This window comes from Lissotriton vulgaris, chromosome 12, assembly GCF_964263255.1.
Source record: "Lissotriton vulgaris chromosome 12, aLisVul1.2, whole genome shotgun sequence".
NCBI classification, from domain to species: domain Eukaryota; kingdom Metazoa; phylum Chordata; class Amphibia; order Caudata; family Salamandridae; genus Lissotriton; species Lissotriton vulgaris.
The window spans coordinates 627,782,029-627,805,574 of NC_141700.1; the positions used below are offsets into that span (position 1 = coordinate 627,782,029).

General features: G+C 44.5%; 1 protein-coding gene across 3 annotated transcripts in view; it reads left to right on the forward strand.

Moving 5' to 3' along the window:
- LOC147677881 (blastomere cadherin-like) overlaps window positions 1-23,546 on the forward strand; it is a 352,327-nt gene that overhangs the window by 95,875 nt on the left and 232,906 nt on the right. For all 3 annotated transcript variants that reach the window (XR_015302467.1, XM_086945778.1, XM_086945777.1), the window contains 2 exons: window positions 294-449; window positions 3,430-3,574. Coding sequence is in view for 2 of the 3 variants with exons in the window: in XM_086945778.1 (XP_086801904.1) it covers window positions 294-449; window positions 3,430-3,574 (301 nt within the window). In the remaining variant the exon portion in view is untranslated. The remainder of the gene's footprint in view (window positions 1-293; window positions 450-3,429; window positions 3,575-23,546) is intronic.

Genomic DNA, 23,546 nt, shown 5'->3' on the forward strand with positions numbered 1-23,546 from the left:
CGCATACAATACAAAAGAGGTAGACATTGGTGTTTGGATATAATCGGTGGCAAATAGTCATTAGAGAGTTAAAGTTTTAGGATGTTAATTTGTTCATTTGAAACATTTTCGCTTCTTTTTTGAAGGCGGTAAAGGAGGAGATTCTGTGTACATCTGGTGGTAGGGTGTTCCAAATCTTCGGTGCGATACCTGAGAAAGCTCTGCACCCATAGGATTCTTTTGTGCAATCTGGTGGAAATAAAAACTTCAACTGAAAATGTTTTTTTTTCTCTTTCTGGATTTTCAACTCGTAGATCAAAACCAGCATGGATAAAAATACCAAGGTTTTCTATAGCATCACTGGGCAAGGAGCGGGCACGCCTCCAGAGGGAGTCTTCACTATTGAAAGAAGCACTGGACAGTTATATGTGACACGTGCCTTGGACAGAGAGACGGTAGACAAGTATATTGTGAGTCAAAGATATGAATCTTTCTTAATGAAGGGTCATGATTTATCTTAAATATAGGATGATACACGATTACAAGACAAACGAGCCTGCTCTACCAGCAAGTACTTAAGATTGCATCTAGTACAGTGCTTCAATTCTCAGAAAAAGAAACTGGTAGACCACCCTGGTATATAATTAGGTATGTATCTATTTAAAGCAACTGGAATTTCAACATACTCTAGTTTCTACTATCCCAGAGGTCTGTTTTAGAGAAGACACAGTTTCATGTTTTCATAGAAATCTGCAGTCAAGGTGACAAGATCTTACTTGTTTGTTATGAGTTCTTTCTAATAGCAGGTTACTGGACATTAAATGTCCATTGATGAAAGTGCCTGTTCCTGAACTCTATTCTAACTCTTTATCCTTCCCTCGCTCCAGCCTGGTTTCTGTAAATGTGGTTGGGCTTAGAACAGAAGAATTAGGCACCCTCTTAGTGTTGGAATGTACTTTCCTAATCCCATGCCTTCCCTGTTCATGTAAAACATACTTTAAATTCGGTCTCCTAAACTGTGCCTTATTATTATTATTATTGTTTTAAACCATCTTTAGTGAGTCTTTGGTACAATTGTCATACACCAAATCTGACGAGCATCACAGTATAGGCGAATACTCACAGCATTCTATAACATAGATTTTCAAGGTTGTCATAGCCCTGCGCAACAAGATGAACTGTGCCTTATTATTTAAAGCACTGACTATAGCCTGTCCTTTTCCACATACAGAGGCACCAGATTTTACCTTTACCTTTTCAATTCCCTTGGAAGCTTTAAGAACTGTTCTGTGGCTATAGAGTAAGACATGCAGAAACACAAAGTAAACTGGGCATGAAAGTTTCCAAGTGCTGAAGTGTACCTGTTTGATAGATTAAATGGGGTAACTGTGTTCAACTAGAAATTTGCTAAATCGTAGGAAATGAAAGAAAGATATAATGGGCCAACAGGCCTTCTCTGATTTGGAACATCTATGCACCCATCAGGACCACTCTAAGGTATCATACATTTAGGAAGAGCTGAAGATATGCCTCTTGGTCGCAACAGAGCAAATAGTCAGCTTTCTATCAGAACTCAGTACTCCCTAAATAGATTCACAAATGTTATCTCTGCCTTTGACCCTATACAGTGCTCTACTGCCTTTCATCTAGGTTCGTTCTACACAAATACCACAAGTGGTTGTACGTTAATACATATGAAAGCACCATGGTCATAAACAAGCACTGTTTCCCGAACTTTTGCTATACCTGGGTGTTGAATATCTGCTGTATGCTTAACACATGAAACCCAGGATTAGGGTTTGAGTGAATGGTGAAACATGAATGGTGAACATTAAGGTCCTAATTACGAAGCGGTTTGGAACGCATCTACTGCTGCGGTCTGAATGACGCATTAGGATGCACGCGGTCGGAGGCAGTTGTCAGAGGGAGGGGCCGAAGCCTTCCGATGGACTCATTGAGCCTGTCACTCGGTCGGAAACTTCTCATAATCCCTCAATGACAGTGTTTCCGCCGTCGGGATTATGATGTTGGTTTCCAACAGCCATTCCATTTCAGCCTTTCTGACATGGAAAGCCTGTTGGAAAGTGACAATAGGGGCCCCTAGCAGGAATCCCCTTCGCCCCTGGCCATCTGCATCTGGGCCTGGGGTGGGGGGGAGGGGGGGGGGGGGGTAGGGCACCATAGGGTGCCTGCCATACGGTGCAGGGATTTTCACAAACTTCCAATTCTGAATAGGAAATTGTGCTGCAGGCGGTTTATGCCCACAGCACAATTGAGAAATTGGAGTGGATCGTAATTTGGTGTGCAGGAACGCCAACCTATGGTCGTGCAGTTCCTACACCGAAACAGTGTCGGTCTGAGACAACTCCAACCAACTTCGTAATCAGGCCCTAAGTCTGTTCTTATTTAATACATATTTGCTGTAGGCCAGGGACAAATACAATAGACCTAATACCAACGTTACCAGCCTCCAAAACCAGATTTATATAGTCCCTAACAAATTGGCCCAGATAATTGCACTGTACCTAAAAATGTCCTCCAGTAATGTTTGTGGAATTTCTGGGACACCAATGCAAATGAACCCTGTTTGCTTTTCGAGACACTTTGGCGAGCTTAGAAGGCACACCAGAAAAAAATAGACCTCTACTATGCCAATCATCTAAAACATCAGTTGTTCCTATGGTTTCCTTGTCCAACTTTTTGACAGCCTGTTTCAGCTAATATTTTCAGACTGTGCTCAAGCAGACTATATCTCCCTATTGGTTAACTGCTTCATTTTTTAACTTAAATATGCACAGAAGCCCAGAGTTTTTTTTCGGAGACCCTTCCAATTGTGGTGAATCCTGGGATTGCTGAGTACCAAGGCTGCCACGTCTTGAGTCCACCACTGGCTTTTTTCTTAAACCATCCTATGCTTCCTGTCTTATTATTACACTCTTGCAGGTCCTTTTTAATCTCTTCTTTCTTCCTTTGTCAATTTTTGCCTACATTTTCTACCTTTGCTGACAATCTTTCTTTCTTGTTATGGGTCAAGGTCTGGGTCCTAGTCCCCAAAAACGGATACTGGTGACCACCACCCACAACTACAGGCACAAATTAAGCCCTGACCTTTTCTAACAACACATTCACACACAAATGGCATTGGAACTCTACACCAGGACATGATGAAGCTTTCAAAGCTTAGAAAAGGCTTAACTGTCTTATCAGAATCCAAGTAACAACCATGATGAATCAAGCTTCTTGGGTCATGATTGTCACAAGACAGACAAGACAATAATGAACACAGCATGCTGGGTAGCTGCACCAAGTACCTGGTGTATGTTTAGGAAAGGCTTATGGGTCAGAAGTAGCCTTATTGCCTAACAGCAAATTACCACAGGCGAACAGAAGTATCATAGCAATTCTGGCAGGATTACTTTGATATGAAAGCCCATTTTCAATGCTTTCCAGATTTTCGCTCATGCTGTGTCTGAGAATGGAATACCTGTTGAAGAGCCAATGGACATCATCATCAAGGTGACTGATCAGAACGACAATAGCCCAGTGTTTACAGAGGCGATCTTCGAGGGCGAAGTACCTGAAGGCTCCCAGCCAGGTAGAGACTGGATTTTATATTGAATGACCTGGATATCACTTAATTTGCAATTTACAGCTTTAGCCCAGGGGAATATGAGATGTTGTAAATTTCATGAAATAGCTAACATTGCAGTCTGGCATATCTTGTTGTGTTTAGGTGTTGCAGCAGATGGCATGTTTTAGCCTCAGTTTCATTATTGCCATCAGTTTGATCAATTCAAGCGCATCACAATGCTGATTGCTGTGTCTGTTTGGGAAGAATCTCTCCAGGGTCTCATTCTCTGGGGATACCTCTTTTCTTTGAGGGATTTTTGGAAGAAGAAATGTATGAGATAAGTAAAATCAACCCACTAACCGTTCACAAGGTGTTTTTTCAGCTATCACTCGTTTCGTGAGCTACTTTAATATCAGTGAGGGGTGGCTCTGTTGCAAGTGGCCAGGATGATGTTTATTATCAGTTGTGGAATCCTGTGAGTTGACTGTGAAAGCCTTTAAGAAAGAAATTTTAGCAGTTCAGGAGAACTTTATTGTTAATTGGAAACCTTCAATTTAATGGTGTCTACGTTAAACAAACTCTCCTTTAGTTTAACATTCATTTGTAAGCATGAAATGTACATTTATAAAGTTGGAAATATTTGAAAGTAGTTTAGAAATGTGAAAACTTGAACTTTTTCTTGGGGGTAGAAATCCATAGAGTGATGTGTTTTAATTATCTGGGGCTTTCTTTTGATCAAAAGCTAACTTGGCGGAGCCTACATCATTCCAGTGATGCTGAGACTCAAAGAGATGTGGAGGCGGTGTTCTCATTTGCGAAAAGGCTGGGCCACATACCGATCAAAGACCTATCGGAGGTTTATCAGCATAAATGTGTTTCTGTGGCAACTTATGGGCAGGGGCCTGGGGATATAAAGATCCTGGACCAGTTCAGCAGGTAGAAAATAAGTTTGTTTGTAGGGTATTAGCCGTTCCCTAATCATGCCCAGCCTTTATGTTCCTATCAGAGTTGTGCTTAACACCTGTAATTGACAGGATAAAGCTTGCACCACTACACGTATGGTGGAGGATTTGGGGTAACCCAGATGCTCAACTCTCTAAGGAGAATATAGATGGGGCGGTTTTACCCAGTTAGAGATACGGGGACCTGTGTTATCAATTAAGTGAAATGAAGGGGTCCCAGTAGCATAGGAACAATAACCACACAGTTAAAGATAAATCAACTGACCATGAATTTAGTCCACATTGTTTTATTCACAATGGGAATTTATATTGGATATACAATTTTACAAAGCAATGAGTCAGTGGTTTTCACAGTGCCCCAAAACGATAGGAGGGGGGGGGGGGGTTGGTGTGTGACAATGTGAGGAAACAGTGAAAGAAAGAGGAAGATTCTTAAGTGACAATATAATCAACAATTATAACTGAGTTGTCTATGTTACATATTATGTACAAAGAACAGGACCAACAGGTTCAAAGCATTATTTCAAACAAAAATCATACTCCAACAAAGTTCAATTAATGAAGACAATGGGGCGTGGAGTTGATGTTTAAGGACAAATGGTTGTCGACGTTTCGACCCTCATATGTGCAGATATTGGTACTAATCTTGCTGCGGGGTCTTCATCAGGACAGGTAGGTTGGGACACATAACCTGTTGCGGGAAAGTATATCCCTAGATCTATCAAGAACAAAAGCACATCAGCCCATGATGGGATTAGTTAGGGTTATGAATTAACAGCGGATGTATGTCGTTACAACGCATACTTTTACTCCGCATACCATTACAACGCGGTTTTTACAACGCATACCATTACAACGCATAGCGCTTTGAGGTGCTGGATAGTGGTAAGTATAATTTACTATTCTAACTCCAGTCCCCGTGGACCCTAGGGAAGGTGTTGGATAGTAAATTAAACTTACCTCTTATCCTAGAGCGCCCCCCAGCGCAATGCGTTGTAATGGTATGCGTTGTAATGCCTGCGTTGTAATGGTAGTGCGGAGTAAAAGTTGCGTTGTAACGGGTGTATACCATTAACAGCGTCCCGCCACAATTACTGGGACAATGTCAAAGAGGCATATGATGCGATAGCTTACGTTGCGCTGGAACATCACAACTATTTAATGCCCATTTGAGACCGTGAGATAACGAGCAGTTAAAGAAGAGCCAAACCGGCATGGGTGGACAAAAAGCACAACAGCCCATGATGGGATTAGTTAGGGTTATGAATTAACAGCGTCCCGCCAAAATTACTGGGACAATGTCAAAGAGGCATTTGATGCGATAGCTTACGTTGCGCTGGAACATCACAACTATTTAATGCACATTTGAGACCGTGAGATAACGAGCATTTAAGGAAGAGCCAAACCGGCATGGGTGGACAAATCCAAGACCTATTAAGGACGACTGCTAATTGTTACTTGGTCAAAACACCTTGAACACGAAGGTGCAGTTACCAAATCAAATGATTGACGCGACAAGGCTAGTAAATGCTAGTCATCGGATCATTAAACTTACCACGGACGTGGTATGAACAGGACCCGGTGTTATATGTATTCAAGGTCAGTATTGAGGGAGAATCTGTAAGGGTAGAGTTTACAATTAGACGGTACAATATTTATTAGAAAAAGTGGGTCGCAAGACTGGATGGCCAGTGGTGAATAACTCACCGTGATTTAAAACATACAATGATTATTGTTGATCGGAAGCCGGTCAAGGTCCAGGATACCAACGATAGTGTAAAATCTGTCAAATATAATGGGATGCGACATTTAGGGAAACTTGAACAGCCTACAAGCATCGGACTGATTGATGCACCAGAGGAGGGAAACACTCACCCACACGCCGTATACAAAACACGTCCGACGGGAATCGTGTTCAGTTGCAGTCTGGTTGGGAAATTATTCTTGAAGTGTCTGGAAAACAGGGGTCAAAGGTGGAGTTAGGGACTGAGCCAGCACGAAAAAATAAATCGGCAGTGGCTAGTAGGTAAGCGCTTCGGGAGTCGAGATAACGCTTACCGAAGCACGGAATTAATCACGTCTTGTTCGCTGCTCCAAGTCGCAATGGCGAGGTGGAGTTCCGGGTTTGGTGATATCGCCATGGGAACGTGGTCACATGGTACACACCACCCGTGTCGACATAATGGAAGGACTTAACGCGTTGCCAGGTTACACTGAATCCAGCGTTTGAACAGTGGACATGGTGGAAAGACTATTAGCGTAACTAGGTAGCAATGGATTCAGTAATTCAACAGTGGACAGCCCTCATCGTGCCATGAACAGCTTATGCATTAAACGCACGCGTGAATGGTTAAGTATCGGACCTGTATTATTGTAAGCAGGTCAATTTACCAGTGGATACGCGTCATTCTGCCATTGGCAGCTTGTGTATTAAACGCAAGGGTGAATAGTATGGCATAGGACATGTTTTGTTATAAGCAATCAATTAAAATCAGATAGCGAAAAGCGCGTTACATATTACTCAATGGCTGAGCTCCGTGTAGATGAATGGGTAAAAACTTTTTGTCAAACAACGGGCTTCCCATTAGATAACATATTAGAACCAGGTGTGGCGTACCTCTCACAAGAGGGTAAAGACCACATCGCAGGGCCCACAGAGTATACTGAGCATATCATTAACATAAGGTTCATGCATGGTGAACATGATGTATTTACTCTACATTTTTGTAGTATCATAGTTATGGCGTACCACTCACATGAGGGTAAAGGCCACATGGACTGTGAGTGAGACAGTATTCAAGACAGAGTAGCTAATTGAGAGAAGGAGCTATCTTGTTCATTGAGCCCGGACTCTATCGAATCAAAAGTGAACATCCATTTTAGCTCGCGGGTATTCAGGATGTTAGCAATGTTCCCACCCCGGGGTCCCAGTGTGGCTTTTTCAATGATTACCCATTTTAGACTTTCTGGCGAGTGCCCAGCTGTAGAGAAGTGATCAACCATTGGTGCGCCCTGCACTTGGCATCGAATTCTACTCATATGTTGGAGTATCCTCACTTTGGCTTTTTGCTGTGTTTGGCCAATGTATATCAGTAGACATGGGCATAGGATGGCATATATAATGTTTGCAGAATTACAATTGGTGAATGTCTTGATAGGAATTCGATGATGACGATATGTAAATTCCTTCGTCTGGATAGTGCTGTCGCATGCTTTGCAGCTGCCACATCTGTAGTGGCCGACTACCGGAGGTAGATTCCACAGAGTGGTGATGGTAGGGTCCTCTGGTGTCTTGAGGAAGGAACGGACCACATGGTCTTTTACACTCCTTGCTTTTTTGAAAGCATGTAGAGGCGGGTCAGTTTGCTTAATGTCATCTGATATAAGTTCCCAATGGTGGTTAATTATACGTTTTATTTTGTTACTTTTAGTGTTGAACGTAGTGACACATACTATTCTTTGTTCCGGTTGGTCTTTATCAGTTTTCGGGGTCAACAACTCTTCACGGGGATAGAACCAAGCCCTCTTTCTTGCTCGCTTGACCAATTGTTTAGGATAGCCTCTGCTTAAAAGTCTCTGTTTTAGTTCTTCTGACTCCGTAAAATAGTGATCTTTGTTCGAGCAATTCCGACGGATGCCTAGGAATTGCCCGAAGGGCAGGTTGTCTCTTAAAGCTCTGGGGTGGTGACTGTCGTAGTGCAGTAGCGAATTCCTTTCAGCTGGTTTATGGTACAACGTGGTTAGTAGGTGTCCTGAGTTCTCATAGATGGTAAGATCCAGAAAGTTTATTTGTTGGTTGTCAGATTGAATAGTAAACTTTAAGAATTGAGATTGCTCGTTCAACCAACTGAAAAACATCGTTAGTTCTTCCAGACTGCCGTTCCAAATCAGTAAGATGTCGTCAATATAACGCATCCAGAGACCCAGGTGGTCTCTGAATGGATTGACCTGGTTAAGCACCGTATCTTGCTCAAAGGCTGCCATGTAAAGGATGGCTACATCCGGGCAAAGGGGGCCCCCATTGCTACTCCAGATGTTTGGATGTAGAATTTGTCCTTAAAAATAAAAAAGTTCTTAGTCATGGCTATGCGGAGTAAGGCCACAATAAATTCAGTCGGTACTTGAACCGGTGCCGGTCGCTGATGCAGGCAAAGTGTAATAACCATTAGTGCTTCATGTTGGGGAATGCACGTATATAGCGATACAACGTCGCAGGTGGCCAATCGTTGCTGAAGAGTATCAAAGGTTAAGTTTTCAACGATGTTTATGGTGTGCATGGTGTCACGCAAGTAGGCAGGGGTGACCTCTGCTATTAGTTGTGATGTTCCAGCGCAACGTAAGCTATCGCATCATATGCCTCTTTGACATTGTCCCAGTAATTGTGGCGGGACGCTGTTAATTCATAACCCTAACTAATCCCATCATGGGCTGATGTGCTTTTGTTCTTGATAGATCTAGGGATATACTTTCCCGCATCTAAAATATATATTCATTTATCAAACAGGTTATGTGTCCCAACCTACCTGTCCTGATGAAGACCCCGCAGCAAGATTAGTACCAATATCTGCACATATGAGGGTCGAAACGTCGACAACCATTTGTCCTTAAACATCAACTCCACGCCCCATTGTCTTCATTAATTGAACTTTGTTGGAGTATGATTTTTGTTTGAAATAATGCTTTGAACCTGTTGGTCCTGTTCTTTGTACATAATCTGTAACATAGACAACTCAGTTATAATTGTTGATTATATTGTCACTTAAGAATCTTCCTCTTTTTTTCACTGTTTCCTCACATTGTCACACACCACCCCCCCCCCCCCCCCCCCCCCCCCTCCTATCGTTTTGGGGCACTGTGAAAACCACTGACTCATTGCTTTGTAAAATTGTATATCCAATATAAATTCCCATTGTGAATAAAACAATGTGGATAAAATTCATGGTCAGTTGATTTATCTTTAACTGTGTGGTTATTGTTCCTATGCTACTGGGACCCCTTCCTTTCACTCAACTCTCTAAGGAAGTACTGGAGTATGCTCTTTCCCTGGACAAACCTCTCAATATGGCCTGGATTAGATTTATAAAAAAATTATTTCTAGAGTTTGGCATGCAGGAGTACTCTGAAAATCCTGCAAGCATTGACTCCAGGGCGGTCTCCATGGTAAAGGTGGCATTTCGGTGTAGCTAGGCAGAGCCCACCAAGTGGCATTTGATAATCTGCTTGTAAACCACACTTATAATACAATCAATTTGACACAGGTGTGTGAGCCTTATCTCCCCTGGATTCCGAATGGGAACTTCAGGTTTTATTTAAGAAGACTCCAATTTAGTCTGTTGCACCTGATAGTTGCTTTTCCTAGGAATATAGTCTAGGGAGAACAACTGCCTGTCCATGCAATAACACTGCCACTCAAAGCACATTGCGCGTTATTGTATTTTGCACTCTGTATGCTCATGCTAGGAAGTGATTTCTGTGCCCTATTTTTCGCTCCTTTAATACGAACTCCCACGAGGATGTGTCTGAGCAATTGTAAAGGCTGGAGAAAGAGAATATTTGCATGGCAGTAGGATATTTTGTCCGCCTTTCACTGGGGGTTAGAAACAAATATGGCTCAACATAACTGCCCCACCCTTATCATATTTGTATGTTAGGATCTGATCTCATTTTTAACTTTTTAAAACCTTTTAATCTTTAGTCTGAGGCCCATCAGCCTTTTTTATTTATGTTTTATGCATCATATCATTGGTACGTACCCTATGTAGTGTCTTTCTTGAAACTAACTGTATTATCCCAGATGTGTCTTGAATCTTGAAATGCTGCTGTATTTATGAATTGTTTTTAATCATCTGTACTTTTATGGCCACAATTGGCCGAATAAAGTTTTTGTGAGTGAGTGTGAGCAATTCAAGCATATACCAATGATGATTGCTGTGTCAGAATGGGGGGAATCTCTCCAGGGTCTCATTCTAAATGGATACCACTTTTCTTTGAAGGATTTTTGGAAGTAGAAATATATGAGAAAAGTAAAATCATCATCTCCATCAACAATTCAGAAGGTGTTATTTTCCTAGTTAACCCCACCAACTGTTAACAAGGTCATTATTCAGTTGTCACCCGTTTCATAAGCTCCATGGATATCAATGAGTGGTGGCTCTGTTGGATCTGGCTAGGTTGACGTTTAATATCAGTTGTGGGATCCTGTCAGTTGACTGTGAAAGCCTTTAATAAAAATATATTAGGAGTTTAGGAGAACTTGATTGTTAATTGGAAACCTTCAATTTAATAACGTCTACGTTAAACAAACTTTCCTTTTAATTTCAACATTCACTTGTAAGCTTGAAATGTACCTTACAACGTTGAATATATATGCTTGAAAATTTGGGTGCAACAAGACATCGTATACAACACCGTTTGATGCATCCCCAGTCCCCATTAAAGGCAGCTATAACTGCAAAACAGAATTTGCCGTTTTTGTCCTGACGTGCACCTGTGGTTTGAATTATGTGGGAAGCACAAAGCTACAGGTGCACGTCAGGATATTACAACATTTGAGAGCAATCCTCCATCATGACACAGCCTATCCCGTAGCGCGACATTTTTACAAATGTCATGACAAGGATATAAATTGTCTTTCCTATTTTGTTATTAGTGCGGTACCCATCAATAAAAGAGGGGGAAATAGAGAAGGACAATTAAGGCAACTAGAGACCAAGTTTATCCTTGAATTAGACAGTAAATGGCCACGAGGGTTAAACAATACTGAGGATATGCACACTTATTTATAGTTATGGCAATTATGTGAATTAAAGTGACCAAAAAGGAGTATGTCTAGACATAGTTGGGAGCACCATAGAATAACAGCAAAGAACAATGTGGTGGCATCCCACATTGCCCAAACAGAAGAATAAGATCAAAAAAGAAAACTGATTTGATAACTCTCTCACTTATGTAATAATTAATTTTAACAAACTATGATGATATTGTATTTTTAAGCATTTTATGAATCTTTTATATATTTTTAATAGTGATTTTTTTTATCCGGCTGGAGAAGGAAATTTTACACTGTTGAGATTGTATGGAACGGATTTGCTTCAAAATATAAATTTTATCAATCATGTTTGTTAATGTATATATATAATAATGCACTTTATATTTATTGTTTGCTGATTTTTGCACTAAATTCTATGGCACTTTATTTGAAGTATTTGCACTGAATATATTTGAACAAGCACTGGAGCACTTTTTTCCTGTAACTGGAGAAAAAAACTAGATATATTTGGGAACAGTAAGCTGATCAATACCGTACATTAGAAAGAAATGATGTATATAAAACATCAACTCTACAGTGGAAATACATTTATTAGAATAACATTCGGGATTCAACCGGTCAATTATAATAATCATTAGACAATTTTACAAATTTTCGTTGTTGCATTTATACAGTGATACGTGTAAATAATAATATTGTCTTTTTATGCATCCATATATGTGGGTTGCAAATGATTAAATGTACCACTGCATTAATGGTGTCGAATTGATTTTAAAACAACAAGTACTCATAGTCTGTTGTTTATATTTATGATCACATGGCCCAAAAAATCACCTGTGAGGGGGCGTGCATGGTGTAAAGCACAATATAAAAAGTGAAAAAATCGATGAGAAGCTGAATGTGATCAAGGGCTCTTGAAGCCCGAAACGCGTCGTTGCTGGCTGCGATATAAGAATAAAATAAATCATACCTTGCCTAATCTGCTGTGGTCGTTCTGAGTTCCTGCTTCGCCGTTCGGCGCTCGACTGAAGTGGCTGGAATTGTTGGTGCATAAATATCTGGTGAGCAAGGCGACAGGATCGCCGAAACGCGTCAGATCGTGGCACCCCTGATTCACTGAAAATCAAATAAAAAACTCTGCTGTGTATGTGTGTGTATTTTCCAAATGCTCTGCAGCAAGGACGCACTCAACAGCAGATAGGTAAAACCGTTTTTAATTTGCATTTTGAAAACAGCATTTTCCCCGTAATTGATTCCCTCCGCCAACGCGTTTTATAAGCTGTGTGCTTTTTCTTATGGGCTTGGAGGCTTCTGCGGGTACTGTTCCACGTGTGTCCAATTTACTTTTATGGCTTTTAGTGTGCCTTGCGTGCTTTGTAGCACTTCTATGCATCTTGGGACTTGTAGTTAGCTTAGTAGCTCTATTAAGTAAATATGGGAACAGTTAACATTGTCTTTACCCCCAATGGGTCCCGCAGTTCGCCATCACTTAAAGAGGTCACAGTAAATAATTTACCAGTTCAATATGAAATTGAAGCCCTCCAGTGGGCTCAGTTGTAAAAGAAAAAGCACACAGCTTTGAAACGCGTTGGCGGAGGGAATCATTTTGTACCTCTAATTCATTTGGGGAGTCGTCAATCTTAGATGCTTGCACCGGAAGCAGGAGCGCACTGCCCTCTGACTGTTTGTTTGAATATTTACATCTTACTAAGAGTGAAGATAACAGTGATTTATTGATAAGTTATTTTGCAGTTAAAACAAAAACTATATCTATTGGGACAGAAAAGTCCCCTGCATAGTAACAGTCGTACATCCCTGCCCTGAGTGCCCCAGCTTCAGTATTATTTAGATCCCTGGTATTGATTTTTGGTCATGGACGAACACAGATCATGCATGTGCGCCATGACCTATACCTGTCTCATTGTAATGCTTTCTGTTTGGACTGGGAGGGGCACACTCTCCAGTACTCTTTTGAAGGTATGGGCTACTGCCTTAATCTAGAGTTAAGTAACACGAGCATAGTGATGGCAGTATATTCGTTTTTGTGGTTAGTAGAATCAGTAATGCGAACAGGCCTTTTTACCTGTGTCACAGGAGTTCGGCCTACTGGCCTGTGGTACCCCAGACTCTCGAGAGGGGTAGGTGTGTGGTATCAGCACAGGCCTGGAGAGCTGCATCAATTAGCAATGCAATGGTGACCTCACAAGCCAAGCCGGAGCACACTACAGAACAACCGCACAGATACTCAGTCCGTGCCGTCAGCCCCGTGCGCTGATGTAAACTTTTATTAAATACTTCCTGGTCTGCGCCCGGTCCAGGGAGGTGCAAACAAAGTATGGTAGCGGCCGGGTAGCCCCCCACATCCCATCCAACGTATAAATTGGAAAGTAAAAGTCACACCTTCAAGTCCACACTACTAACTCTCCCAGGCCCAACAGCTAAGGATAAGTAGCGCCACTCCCAACTCCTGCTCGACCACTTCACGGCACCACCTTACCATACAAAGTCCCACAGCCGAGTGTCAGGGCGGGCTTGTCCTGAAACTCATATCGGTAGTGCTGACTCTGGCCACCGCCTCCTTCAGTCCCTTCCGAAGGGCTTCCACCACTAGGTGTGGCTATTGGGCACTCTTTGGGGCGGCAGGGGGTGCCACTCCCATCCGGGCGGTCTTCTCCCGGTCCTGGGTCGGTGTCGTCCCCCCAGGGCTCACTTTCGGGGGCCGAGGCTGGGAGGCACCATCTGGGCACTTTTTTAAACCAGGATAGATTGCGAGCTATTCGTTGGTGTCCTTTCTCCGCCACTACCAAAGTTCCTTGAAGCTGTACCACTCTCCAGGGATCGCGTTCAAACGGCGTGCAAAATTTTGACCCCGGATACCTGTCTTTCCCAACTACATAGTCCCCCGTCTGGATGTCTGCAGGTCGGGGGGCCCTCCTTTTGCTAGCCCGGTCATTGTTAGCCTTGTGGCGGGCTTGGGACTTCTCCACATCGACCACCGCGGGCCTCCATGAATCACTGGTAGGTATTCCATCCCTTACAGCTCTTCTGAGTAGTAGGTCATGGGGCGCACACTTGGTCGCGCAGTGTGGGGTTTGCCTATACGCCCTCAGGAATTGGTGTAGGCCTTGTTCAATGTGCGCATGAACCTTTCCACATCTCCATTAGCTTGCGGCCACTGCAGCGTTATTATTCGGTGCCGGATGCCCAGTTGTTTGAGAAAAACCTGAAACTCCTGCCCTTGGAGTGGTGGCCCATTGTCAGTGCACACTTTCTACGGCAACCACAGCAGCGCAAATGTCTTTTCGAGCGCCGGTTGCAAGCATTCAAAATCTGTCGACTCCACCACTTCCACCACGGGGAACTTCAAGTGACTATAAAGCATTACTGCCATTTGAAGACCATCTGGGAAACTTCCAAAACGTCCAAAATCCAGACTCATCCGTTCCCACGGCCACAGACTGGGCCTTTCGGTGATAATAGGATTGTCGGGCGGATCAGCCCCGGTTATGATGCAGGCATGGCACTTCCGAACCTTGTCCTCCACCATTCAATCTAGGCCCGGGAACCACACCTTTGTGCACAGCCGTGCTTTGGTTTTCTCGATTCCCTGGTGTCCTTGGTGGGCCAACTCCACTGTGCGTTCTTAGAGGGCCGCGGGTACCTCTCAGGATGATCCAGTTCTCAGGCTTACTCAGCTCCCCTCGACACCTCCATATACTCTCCCAGTACTCCATCTATTCTGCCGTTCTCCGCTCATTCCCACTCAGGAACCACTTCCACTTGTTGTCTTGCAGGGTACGGCTCACCTCCTGTAAGCACTCATCCGCCTCCGACGCTTTCCGGATCTATTCCGGCAGAAGTGCACGGGGCGAGCCTCGTCCAGCAGTTGGTTCACGTACATCTTAGCCCCTTCATCCACCTCAGCCCTTGTGCCCCTCTGGGCGCCAGGGGGTGTCTTGACAGATAATCAGCCGGATTGCTCGCCCCTGGATGATACACGACCTGAAACTGATACTGCTGGATCTGTACGGCCCATCTTTCAATCCTCGGCGGTCCATTTCGTGCTGTCCCCGCAAAAAGGGGCACCAACAGCTTGTGAGCAGTTATTACCGTGAAGCGTTGTCCACACAGGTAGATATGAAAATGCTGACATGCCCACCGAATGGCCAAAGCCTCCCTCTGAATTTGGGCATACCTGGTCTCCACAGCTGTGAGCGAGTGGCTGGCATAGGCAATAGGTGCCCATTCATCTTGGTTCGACCGCTGAAGTACCGCCCCTAGAACCACTGGGCTAGCATCTACGATCAGTTCCGCGGCCGCACCTGGCTGAAAGTACGCCAACGTAGCCCCAGTGAGAAGTGCCCTTTTCAAATCTGCTAAAGCTTGTGCCTCTTTGTCCGTCCACCTCCAGGTAGTGTCCTTTTTAGTCAACTGTTGTAGAGGTTCCGAGAGAGTAGCCAATTGCGGAATGAAGGGGCCACAGTATTTGGCCATCCCTAAGAAGCTTCTCACCTCAGACGGCATCTGGGGGACTGCCGCCGTTCTGATGGCTTCCACCTTGGCAGGGTCCACCTTCAAGCCTTTCTGCGAGAATCGGTATCCGAAGAATTCGACTCATGTGGCGTAAAATTCACACTTCGTCTGATGCAGTGTTAGGCCATGCTCCGCCAGCCTCCTCAGCCTAGCCCTCAACCTCTCATGATGTTCTTCCAGAGACCTCAATTAGATGAGGATGTCGTCACTCACATGCAGGACACGCACCAGGCCGGATAGTGTCTCTCTTTTACAGCCTCTTGGAACACCTCGGCGGCCGACGACAATCCGAAAATCAGCCTCTTGAACTGCTGCAGTCATACATGGGTGGAAAATGTCGTAATATACCGGCTCTCCTCCACCAACATCAGTTGATGATATCCCAAATTCAGGTCCACCTTCGAGAACCATGGAGCCCCGTTCAGGTCAGTCACAAATTGGTCAATCGTCGGCTTAATGCGTCGGCGTGATGTGTCTCTCACGGCTGATGGCCTTTTTGGGCAGCCGCATGTCTGCCAAATAACACACAGCCGCATGTCCACACACAGCCGGATGGCCCATGGTTGCTTCAGCTGGGGGCTACCACCATCAGCGATACCCATGGGGTAGGGCCTGACACCTTCTAAATAACTCCTTCCTGTTCCAATCCGTCCAATTCGGCTTCCACTAGAGGTCGGAGGTGAAAGGGGACTCTCCGATGACGAAGTGCCACAGGCCGGACAGAATCTACTTACATCTCCTCGATTCAGGCTGGCTACAAAAGGTGGTAAATCCCTTTTTGTATTAGGCACCAAGGACTGGAATAAGCTTCCGCCTTTTCTACGTTCATTCTCCCAAGAAAGTTCCTTCAGGAAGGCATTAAAAATCTGGATCTTTTCTTTGCCCGATGCGACATGTAGGGCTTTGGTGTAATTTGTGGTGTAGAGTGTAAGTCATCCTTTTCCCTCCAACTACTCCATCTGAGTTGGGCCAGCGCCAAGATACTCCTTGGAGTGAAAGTAGCGCTTTAGAAATGTCTCTTACATTACATTACTCATCGATGTGCAATTTGACTTCCACCCCTTTCAGGCATCCTAGCCCTTTGAACAGTTTCGGAAATTCCTCCAATATTTGGGACTGGTGGATATGCTTGGCAAACGAAACTAGGCCCAGATCTTTGGCCGTATGACAGCTTAACAACGACCCGGCTCGGTCACAGGTGATGTAAAACTGGTTGGCCGTGACTCTGTCTTTGTACCTCACTTCTACATCGACTACTCCTTGCAGTGGGATCGGAGTATCCCCCCCATATGTCAATATACGGACTGCCGTGGGCATAAGTCGGGGTCTTGGCCTGAGTCTCTTGAATTGCCCACACTTGGCACGTTAGAGGTGGTTGCTTGGTAACGTTTACCCCAAGCACATGGGATATCACGAAGAGGTTCTCGTCATCGTCATCTGTTGTTGACGACTGCTGCCCCCTATTGTCCGCTTCTCGCTCTTCCAGAACTTTCTTGGCGGACTTTGTGGACCCTGCCTCTTGAGGCCGGCTGCTGCTCTACCCCTTGCCACTTTGACACACTTTTGCAAAGTGTCCATATTTGTTGCACTTCATGCACTGTCTCCCCTGTGCGGGGCACACCCTCGGCGCGTGTGCACCCATGCCACAGTTTCGGCACTCTCGCCGCCGGCGCCTCTCTTCTGGCTTGCCCCCTCCATCGGACCCTCGACTCTGCGCCTTCTTCAAGGCCTCAACCCGCTCTTCCTTGATCGGATTCGGAAACACCGCCTGACTCCCCGTGGGTTTCTTTGCAAGCGCCATCTCCATTTCACCTGCGCCCGCATCCGCTAGCTCATGGGACCTCCCCAGGAGAAATATTTTTTCCAGCGTAATCCCGGGTTGGCGAAGAATGAGTATGCACAGTTCCGACGACTTGCACCTGGCAATTAACTGGGCCCGGGTCTCGAACGCCCGATCCCCCACGGTGCAAGTGCTGGCCAACTTTCTCAACCTGGCATAATACATATCAATCGACTCCTCCTCATGCTGTTTGGCTTGGCGCGGTTTGAAGTGTTCATAGTCAGGATTCAAAGTAACGGTTGAGGGCCTGCACCGCCTTGTCATAGTCTCCACTACCTCCGGTGTCTGGCAGGTCTTGAAAAAGCTCGTACAGATCGTCACCTCCCATAAGTAGCTTTAGCGACCTCTTCAGCGTTGCATCCGTTTCTAGAGTGGCCACAAAGTAATTTTCTAGCTGCCCCAGCCACTTCTTCCAGCAGGGGGCTGTTGTCGCAGGGTCTGCCAGCTGGCTGAATTCCGGGAGGGTTTCCCAGTGGTGCGGCTTGGCCCCCCTCCTGTTGCTCCCACTGCCGCTGTTCTCTCCGGTGAATCAGGCATGGTCACCTCCTTTCACACCTCTCAGCTCTTCCACGCTCCAGACACGTGGTTGCACACAGGGTTAGATCCCGCTTCGTCGACTCTCGAGAGGGGTAGGTGTGGGGTATCGGCACATGCCCGCAGGGCTGTGTCAATTAGCAATGCAATGGCGACCTCACAAGCCTAACCAAACTTGAAACGGTCTGCCCTCAATGATACATATTAAAGGCTCACAAGGAGTCCAAAGATTTTAAATTCGCAACATTGAGCTCACCACAAAACACAGTCAGATCACATGATTAATCAGACCACATGTAGAAAAATACAAAAAAAAAATATTTTCTTTTTTGTGTATACTTTCGTAGTGTATAAGCAACTAAATAACAATAAAATTGGTAACAAATCACATTTATCAAAACTTCATATTGGCCCCACATCACCCTCTAAACATTCATCCAACATCATCACTTCTCTTCTCTTACAAATCCTCTCACATTCAAGCAGCTAATTACACAAAAAACAGTTCATACACCATCCTCATCAACAATTGCCAGAGTGATACACTGAAAGGGACCCTGAAGTGTCTTCTCAGCAAGGAGCCGGAGACTCAAGATTGTAATAACAGGACCCAATGTAACAACGCCGACGCGCTTTTCGGTGCCTGGCCCGATCTTATGGCCGCACCTTCGTCAGGGCTTTCACGTCGGGGGAGTGGGGCAGAACACAACACTTAAACCAGCGGCCAATCTCAAGGCCGGGCCAACTTAATGACCTTAGAGAGAGTATATCACGTCAATAGCCACGGCACGCTAAAGACCCCTGTTCCAGAGTTCACGGAGAGGGACACCTTTGCATCAGGAATAGTTCTAATCCAATGTTCCTTTTTCAAGCAACGCTTATGAAGAAGGTCCTCATCCCAGGTTTTAAGGAATCGGCAAGTTTTCAGGGATCTCGTCCACAAAGAGATTAACGGATACTGCGTCTTAGCGGCAGGCGAGGTCTCTAGTAGTCACAGGGGCTCGATCGTAAACCACAGACGGGAATTCCGCGGGGATCCGGGTAACCTATTTTCGTCCTTAGGATCTTTCGTAATACCGGTATGATAACTTCCCGACTGTGATTACTCCGTGTTCTGAGTCCCAGTCAAGACAGGAAGGCTTAAAAAAACGCAGGGCTGCGTCAATTAGCAATGCAATGGCGACCTCACAAGCCCAGCCAAAGCACACTAGAGAACAACCACACAGATACTCAGTCCGTGCCGTCAGCCCCGTGCGCTGACGTCACCTTTGATTAAATACTCCCTGGTCCGCACCTGGCCCAGTGATGTGCATGCAAAAAAAGTATGGTAGCGGCCGGGTGGCTCACCAGATGGCCCACTTGTGTAAAGTTCAAGGGCTGTTTACTTAACTTACCCTTGGCCCGCATGAATTGTGTGCAGCACCAGAAAGTGTATGATACTTGTGTGTGGGTGGTGGAGCAGTGTGATACTTGCATGTGCTGGGTTGCATGTATGTGCAGGTCAAAGGAACACAACATGGAGGCCTGTAATTCCCATTTTGGAAGAACAGGTACGCAGAGGCTGGAGAGGTGAAGGCTGCAACTCCCAGACAGGAAATGTGTATTACTGACATTCCTGAGGGCTTGGGTGGGTCACACACACTGAAGGGAGAGAAGAAGACCATCCTTTGTTTGCATCAAAGGCATCTTTGATTCCAGAAAGAGTTACTGGATACGCGCTACAACAGTAGGGCCTGACTCATTGGCAGGGAGATGGTGGAACTGATAAGGTTGGAACTACCAGGTAATCTGAGGGAGAGGAAGGCTTAGTCCTTTATGAGGCCTATTTCAGCTGAGGCTGGCAGCCACATGTTAGCCCCAGTCACTCCCTCGGACATTGTTGTGGGTCATTCAGAATTTGAGAGATTGGGATAGTGATCCTTTTTGCATGATTACCCCCCCCACTTTTCGCCTCAGATCTGATGCACTTTGACTGATTATATCAAAAGTATCTTTCTCTGCTGGGATGAAAGCCATTGCAACCTGGATGTCTAAAACCAGACTTCAGCTTAACACCGCAAAAATTGAAATTATGCTATTCTGAATGGGTGAACTTCTTTGGCCACCTGGCTGGTGGCCATCAAAATTGGTTATGGCCCCTGTACCCAAATTAGTTGTAAAAAATCCTGGAGTACGGCTGGACCAATCCCTTACTATGAAAGAACAAACCTCTGCCATAACAGGCTCATCTTTTTACATGCTGAATATTCTCTGGTAGTATTTCCTCTATTACCACTCGCCACAAGGAAAACACTAGACCAGGCTCTGGTTATCACCGTCTGAACTATGGTAATTTGCTTTTGGCCTCCATAAACGAAAAGCTGCTCTCCAAACTTCAGGAAGTCCAAAACACCGCTATACATCTTGTTTATAACTTTCCCTCCAGTACAGCAACTGCCCCTCTTCCTCCGTCCCTGCACTGGTTACTGGTGAGAAATAGAATTACTTTCAAGATCTGCTGTTCAACTCACAAGGCTCTACATGGAAAGAGCCTACATATTATTCTTCAAAGATTTCACCTAAACCCCTTACAGACTTTTAAGATCATGTGACAAGGCCTGGCTCAAGGTCCCCAGGTTCAGAAAGGCCAGGTCAGGCTGAAGACCGTTCTCCTATCTCGCCCCACATTATTGGAATAAACTGACACTGCATCTGTGAAAATCACTCCAATTTTAGGAAAGCTCTCAAGAACCGCCTATTTTAAAGATAGCTTCTTAGGTCCATCATCCGTTGTCATGGTCTTGCAACGACATACCCCTTCGGGGGTGATTCAAGTTCGTAGTAAATTAAAATAACATAACTGTTAGAACTGGCTATTTCTGGTAGGCTAAGGCTGACGCCAAAGCCAGGCAGAAACCACCATTCTAGTCAGGGCAAGGAAGTCACACGCCAAGATAACCCCTGCTCACCCCCTTGGTAGCTTGGCACAAGCAGTAAGGCTAAACATGGAGGCAATGTGTAAAGCATTTGCGCCAGCACACAACAGCAACAACATACTAGGCACACCACAAAAGAAACTCCACACAAGGTTATTTATAAAATAACTTTTGTATTGTAAACACACATCAGATAGTATCACACATGTACCTTGTGCCAACTGGCACGGGCAATATTCACAAGGGATTATGTACAGGACAGGGCCACATGGGCCACTGTCAGAATCAGCACTTAGTAGAAATTGGAATAAGTATAGCACAAGATAACAGTTATAAAATAGATCCAGTAACTACTGGGAACAGGTACCAGGACCTCACTAGGACCACCTGTACTAAAAAGAACAACCACCTAAGAATAAAATACATTTAGGGGTATAAACAAGAACACATTACACATGATGCATGAAACACATTCAGAGGAGTAATAAAGGAAAAACACATGATGCCTAAAAACATTCAGAGGTGTACTGACAACCACCTAAGTATCACACAGTGTTTAGGGGTCTAGGAAAGAACACATTACCCATGATGCATAAATATACATTCAGAGGAGTAGTAAAGAGAAACACATGATGCATAAACCTACACATTCAGCGGTGTTAAGAACATGGCACATGATGCATCACAAACACATTCAGAGGTGCAGCGCTAGGAGACACATGACGCCTAAAACATTCAGAGGTGCAGCGCAGGGAAAAGGAAGACACATGATGCATGAAAACATTCAGAGGTGTAAGACAAGGGAAACACATGATGCATAAACCTACACATTCAGCGGTGTTCAGAACAAAGCACATGATGCAATAAACTACATTCAGAGGTGCAGCGCAAGAAGACACATGATGCCTAAAACATTCAGAGGTGCAGCGCAGGGAAAAGGAAGACACATGATGCCTAAGAACATTCAGAGGTGCCAGAACAACACAATAGCGCAAAAACACACAGTAGGCAATTACTATTAAAAACATAGAAATCACATTGCTCAGAAATCACATACCAGCCCCCATCTAATAAAGGGACTAAAAGAGCCCTGTGTCCAGAATGTCAGGGCGCGCTGCCATGCAGCTCTAGAGTAAACAGAAGAAGTGCAAATACTGTGACTGATTTTTTCGACCACAACCAACTGAATTCAAACCCAAACTAACAATGACTCAATTGCTAGTCGGTTTAAGAAATGAATCAATAGTATTTATTTTTAAATTTGAATGAACCTTATTTTTTATATAGACAAACAAACATTACCAAAAAACGTTTTGTATTTATATATGTGTAAAAGGACAAACACCAAATAAGCGAAATAGATTATAAAGTAGGACAGGCAGTCCGTGCTGTGGACATAAACTTTCACGCATCAGTCATTCCACATTCATACTCGCATTCTTTCCATGACAAACATTGTGCATGTGAAGATAAAACAAAGAAGGTCAAGCAAGCAAAGTCAAGAGCAAATCAAAAGTAACAATAAGAGTACTGAAAAAATACTTAATATCACAACAATTATAAATCAGACATCATATATACAATTCATTTCTGACCGAAAAACCCAACAACAAAAGGTACACAAGGTCGACGCGTTTTGAATCGGACCCTTTGTCCGATTCTCATCAGGACCAGAGAATCTGAAAAAAGGAAAAAATTTCCTTTAGTATATTTAGATTTAAAGAGTATAAGCAGCGGCCATCAACCAAACAAAGCCTCCTACCTGTGTGTATTCAGTGTTAAGTCACGGAGGTTGCTGTGGACAGAGAGTTAGTCTATGGTTAGTAATTTGTGATAAGCCTGCAGTCATCTAAAAGGGAGCATACAGATAGAAGGACATACCTGTATCAAGTGTTTTTGAACATCGGATGGTTAATCCAAAGAAGGGAGGACTGCGTGGAGTTGGAGATGTCAGGGAGCCATCATAGGAGGGCGCTTTTAAAATGAGGCTGTGGGCGTGAAGGAAACATGCACCATAAGTTGTTTATATTCAAGGGAAGGTGTCATTACGCGAATCCACTCGGATCGCAATAAATAGCACAGTACCTTTAGAGCGTAGAAACTTGCTCGAATTCCCGTTCAGATCGTTGGCATGGAGTGGCCGATCAGTAATTCGCAGCCGCTGGCTGAAAGAGAACCCGGGAGCGCGCGTGAGTTTTAGGCTCGAGGATTTGAAAGAGCAGGCATCGAGCAACGCGGCGTGTTGTGCTTACCTTGAGAAAGCTTGTCTCGCAGAGTATACCGGGGCGTCTCTAAGTGTTCATGAACGCCGGTCTTCCTGTTCTGGATGCGAGCAGGAACACTAAATGAAGGCGCGCGGGGCGCGAGATTTCGGATTCAGTCACATGGTCGCAGAGGGAATTATGGGAGTTGAAGTTTCCAAGTGGACGTTGGATAAACCGCG